The sequence below is a fragment of the Manis javanica genome, chromosome 6 (assembly GCF_040802235.1).
Source record: "Manis javanica isolate MJ-LG chromosome 6, MJ_LKY, whole genome shotgun sequence".
In the NCBI taxonomy this organism is placed as follows: domain Eukaryota; kingdom Metazoa; phylum Chordata; class Mammalia; order Pholidota; family Manidae; genus Manis; species Manis javanica.
The window spans coordinates 92,441,767-92,447,184 of NC_133161.1; the positions used below are offsets into that span (position 1 = coordinate 92,441,767).

At 36.2% G+C, this 5,418-nt stretch overlaps 1 protein-coding gene across 1 annotated transcript; it reads right to left on the reverse strand.

Annotated features, from left to right (window-relative positions):
- Positions 1-3,491: 3,491 nt before the first annotated feature.
- TARP (TCR gamma alternate reading frame protein) lies at positions 3,492-3,674 on the reverse strand. Its single transcript, XM_017640738.2, is given in 1 exon segment — positions 3,492-3,674. A coding segment is annotated over 1 exon segment (177 nt). The 5' UTR covers positions 3,669-3,674.
- Positions 3,675-5,418: the final 1,744 nt, after the last annotated feature.

The following is a 5,418-nucleotide window of genomic DNA, read 5'->3' on the forward strand; positions in this document are numbered from 1 at the left end:
AGACAAGTTTTTGTAGAATTGATAGCAGTAACCACTGCAAGAAATGAGAGCAAGTGTTAATCAGTTGTTCATACGCATTATTTGACAGTGTGTTTCTGTGTGAGTGTAGATAGATGAGTAGAAATAGATAGATTATTGATTGACTGATAAATACATAGATGGGTAGAATTTGCCGAAAGAGATGCTCATTAAAATAATGAGCCCCACAATCCAGGACTAATTGGCCTGATTCTATGTAATTCAGATTTAATCCATGTATTTTGTTTCTGTGCATGAAGATGTTGAAGTCCATGAAGGACACATTTTTTTCCTTTTTATCATGACCAGAGGGTAATATGCAAGACCATCTTATTTTTCTTCTGTGTTCATAGCTTCTAACACTAGTGACTGCCACAAAATAGGTAGTTGGTAAATAGGTAAATACTTGTTGAATGGAAAAAAAAACAACAACAGAAAAAGTAGCTGTTCCACAGTCTGTAGCACACACTGCTGACCTGAAGGGTTGCTACCAAAATAAATGCGTCCGATCTTAGAATCCACAGCAGCAGCTTAATGTTTGAAGGAGGCTGGTTTAGGCAAATTTCCCATCTAAGCAAAGGAAAACAATCATACCTTTCCAAATCATGCCTGTCCCCAAGATCCCCAGTTCATGCACATGATTTTCTGGAGCTGTGGTGTTTGTGGACATGATAACAATATGAATAAAAGCTAACAGCTATTGACTATTACTGTGCCACACACTATTTAAAATGCTTCACACGCATTATCTCATTTACTCCCCCAGTAACACAAATAAAACTGAAGTGAGTTGTGTTTTAGGGTGCTCCATGTTACAAATGAGGAAACAAGGTCTAGAGTGTAAGTAACTTGTAGAGGGTCACACCAGTGACCGGCAGAGCCAGCATTCAAAGGTCACCATGTGGATTGAATGAGATAGAGTGTGGGTAAAGTACTTTGGAAAAATAATCCGCAGAAATAGAAAATAATCTATGGAGAGACAGTATAATTCTGCCATTGTAAACACTAGAAACACCTCTTCTATGAATCTTCATTATTCTCAGCAACTGACCTTTTCATTACAGAAGCTCAGTGTTTCAGTGCAATTTTTCCTAGGGACAGGAAGACAACCCAAGTCACATTTGTAGTTCTCTGAGCATACAAAGCCTTATAAAAAAAAGATGTAGGTTGTATTTTTCTATGAGTAAAGAAAAAAAGCAAACACCTACAGAGACAACATTTCTTAGAAAGACAACTGACTGATGAATGGAGGAAAAGAGCCCCAATGTTTTGGTTTTTATTTTTTAACTAGATATGTTCTTGTCCATGTGGACGTGGTTCTGGTATGCAATTTTATGCACTCAAAGAGATCTTTTTTGTGTTGTGCTTTTCAAAACAGCAGGTTTGAATTATAGGCTTTGGGGTAAATCCTGAGAATGAAATGTTTAGATTAGAACTGACTTCAATGTGTTTTCAAAGTCTCTTTCTTGTCTATACAGGGACTTTATTCATTAAAGGATAAATAAAATTCTCTTACTGTCATGCATTGCTTTAGGTAAACACAAAAAAAAAAAATAAGAATTTTTCATAATGAAGTCTGTTTCGTAATGAAGTCTGTGTGTTTATCTTAAATTCTCTTTGTCAGTCAAGGTGGGTCAAGAATTTAGACCAGATTAGCTTATTCTCCCTTCATAATCACTTCATGGATTTGTGATTCCTTGTTATATTCTTAGCTTTTATCAAAAACAAAAAACAGTAAACAAAAAACTTCCATGAAAGAAATTTGCCATTAGAATGTAGAATGACATTAACAGAAATACCCAAATCGGCTCTGCTGCCTGAGAAGCCCCTGGGAGACATTTGTCTCAGAAGTGGAGGCACAACTGAAATGTTTTATAGACTGGAACTTCTCTCCTTCATAGTGGAACTTACTGTATGGAAATTACTATACTTCTTCTTTTTCCCTGATCCCTAGAAAAATCAAAATCTCTGAAGCCTTAAGCCCAGTAGTTTTATTTCATGTGCACATTGCGTGTTTGCTGCCCCTCTATTTCTTAATTTAGGAATAGAAAGGGCAGTTTTTGTCATCTTTATTTAATTTTAGGAAAGGATATATATATAAATACAATAGACATGTGGATAAATACATCAATGTTATGTTTCAAAAGCCAGTATTTCCACTGCCACTATTTCGTTTGCTCTTTAGTGAGCTCAGGAGAAAGCCAGGGGAGTGTTCAAGCCTAACCTGACTCCTGGAAGATAAAGACTGACTTCAGAAATTCAGGCTGGTACACAGCCAAGGGCTGGGCTTGTTCCCTGATACTTAAAAAAAGCCTGGTCAGCCCCGAGGAACAGCACAAACCAATTCCTTCTCATGGACACCCTGGGGCCTTGGGTCTGCGGTGTTAACCCTCAGAACTTTAAGTGCTGGGCCCACTGAGCTGCTGATGACCGCTGGGCCAGATGGCGTTCAGCCCTTTGCCCGCGTGTCTAAGTATGTACAGCATCCCCACCCATGGGGTTCCTTGGGGACATCATGGGTGACGCGTGAGTGACTCTGAGTGATAAGGAAAAGAGCGTATTCTCTTTACTGTGGTAATCCTGGGACCGTCATTCTTGCCGGTGTTCATCCTCACGCCCCTTCCAGGCCTGGCACATGCTCGCACTGCAATAAATGCTTGTGGAGCACCTCTGCTTATATCGGCAAGAAATCCGCTCATTATGTAGAACATGGTATGTTTGTACATGGTAGCCTTACCCGATCTTGAATTATGAAATTTGATCCTATGGTGGAATATAAAATACAAATCTGAAAAACCTAAGATTGTAATTAAACTGTAGCAGCCAAAATACTCTATTTTTTGTGAAGCCACAGCTGGCATCCTCAAATGAACTAATCGTTCTCTGTTCATGGTTATACTTTGAGTAAAGCCAGACTGAAGTGAGAGTGACTTTGCTTGCTGAGGAAAACATTCCTGAAAGATCTATCATCGTTCCTCTTTCCTGATCACGGAAGAATATCAAAAGTGGAATCTCTTTGTTAGCACTCATTGTGTGCTAAGGTACCAGGTATTTTCCCAGGCGTCGTTTCATTTAATTCATGCAACACCCTAAAAAATACCACTGTGACCATGACATTATGGATTATGAAACTGAGGATGAGAAACGTTAAGTAATTTTTTTCCTTTAATGTTCCAAAGTGAATATACAGGTTTAATTCTATGGGAAATAGCAGGATATACATGCTGCTGTTAAATGCAACATTTGAAATGGATTTCTATATGTTTTTAATTAATACTTGACAGAAAATGTATAGTATACCTTGGAAAAAGTGGTTATATTCATATACATACCTTCATTCACTGAAGGAAAAAGAATCTCTTGATCCACCCCTCCTTTATTTTTCTCATGTGTGACAATACATTTGTATTCTTTATTCATTGACTTTTCAGTCACGGTCAGCCAGCTGAATTTCATGTATGTGTCATTAGTCTTCACGGTGTTTCCCTGCTGGGACTCCAGAACTGTTCTGCCATTCTTTTCTTTCCAATGAATCTTAATGACATCCGGGAAAAATTTCTCAATAAGACAAAGGTATGTGCCAGCCTTATGGAGGTTTATTTCAGCAATTGAAGGAAGAAAAATAGTAGGCTTGGGAGAAATGTCTGCATCAAGTCTCATATCTGTGGGGGAAAAGGGAATAGCAACTTTAAAAAATTATTAGAGAAATACAAACATAATATGATTAGGAACAACCTGGCACATAGTAAAAAGAAGAAAAGCTGCCATTTAGATTAGTGGTCCCCATGCATAGCCTTTCATGCACAGTAGGTTGTGAGGTACTTGTAATTCAATGAGAAAAGACGTTCAATGGCTTATGTAACCTGTCCCAAGTCACAGCTAGTAACTGGAAGAGCCTGGATTAAAACTTGGTTGTTTTTAAACAATACAGTTACTTGCTTTAATGGAAATATTTTCCACATGTACATGTACTTGACAGTTTATCAAGTTGACCCTTTAGCTTCAAAATTGGATCCATGCCCAGTTCTGAAGTAATGGCGTTCTCCTACCTGATTTTTAATTTTATATAACATCTCAGTTTCACATCCAAGCCCCTCCAGGCCTTGGAGAAGTGCGGGATTTAAAAGCTGCACCTTCAAATTATTTACAATACCTTGAATTTAGAAGTGATATTGCAATGTGTCCAAAACTTCCATTAAAAACAGAATGCTGTTTTTAAATTCAGATATGCTCTTATGTTAACCTTATCAAGTAATGCACCTATCAGAATTTTGTTTCACTTTAGACACTGTTGACCAGAAGCACATTTAATTTTGGAATTTCACTTGAAGCTGAAGCAGGACCAAGTATGCAGTGTATTTTGACTCTTAGTGTCCCTCCCAAAATTTGAATCAAGACTGAACTGTTTTAGAGCTCCACAGTGCTTTCACCTCTGAATAAAGTGTGTAAATAACTGGTGTAATATTCCAGAGTTTCTTGAAGACGTAATGTCAAAAAATGTAACAGAACATTACATAGTTTACAAAGGTATGTCATTTTAATGCAGGAATGTTACTTGATTATACATTTATGTTAACCTAATGATTGATATTATACATTAGAACTCTTTCCAATTGAAACACAAATGGAAATGTGCAAAATGCTTTACTAGTATTCTCTTTGGGCTAGTTTGGAGTTAGTTTGATATTTAGTGAGCAGTTTCTTAAGGAAACAGGAATTGGATTTCTCATTTGAGAAGAAAAGGAAAGGCGTTCTTGAGTCTTCCTGTCTGTGTAGCAAAGCTCCTGATTTTCATTCTAAATCAGTAAGCAAACACTGGAGATTTTTACTCATGCTGTAAGTATATTTGGGTCACATGTGCTTATTTTAATTACATATGTCTTTTTCTTTTAGTGCAAATGGTATTTTATTGATTGTAATAGTGACGCACTCTATGTATCTCCAACCATATACTTTGTTTTTTACTTAAACAACATATTATAGAAAACAAGATTGATTTTTCAATAGTACATTCTACTTAAATGATTTTAGTCTTTAGTCAATATATGAAATAATATACTTTTCATTTGGAATTTTAGTTTCTTCTAGGAATAGGAATATTTCTGATTAATTATAATAAAGAAATTGAAAATCAAATGATGAGCATAGAAAATCTGTTCAATAACATATTACCCTTACCTCCTGCCCCTTTTCCTTAGCTAGATTCTTTAAAGTTTCATTCTTTTCAGGATAAAATGAATCTTGAACTTCCAAAACTTTCTCAATGTAATTGTTAGCTGAGCATTAATGTACTTAGTTGTATATGGTTAGTGCTTAGGTTTTGGATAAGTATACTACATGTGTTTTCTTTAAACATTCTTTTTTACATGTATTAACAGGTTTTTGTGGTCAAAATCATTT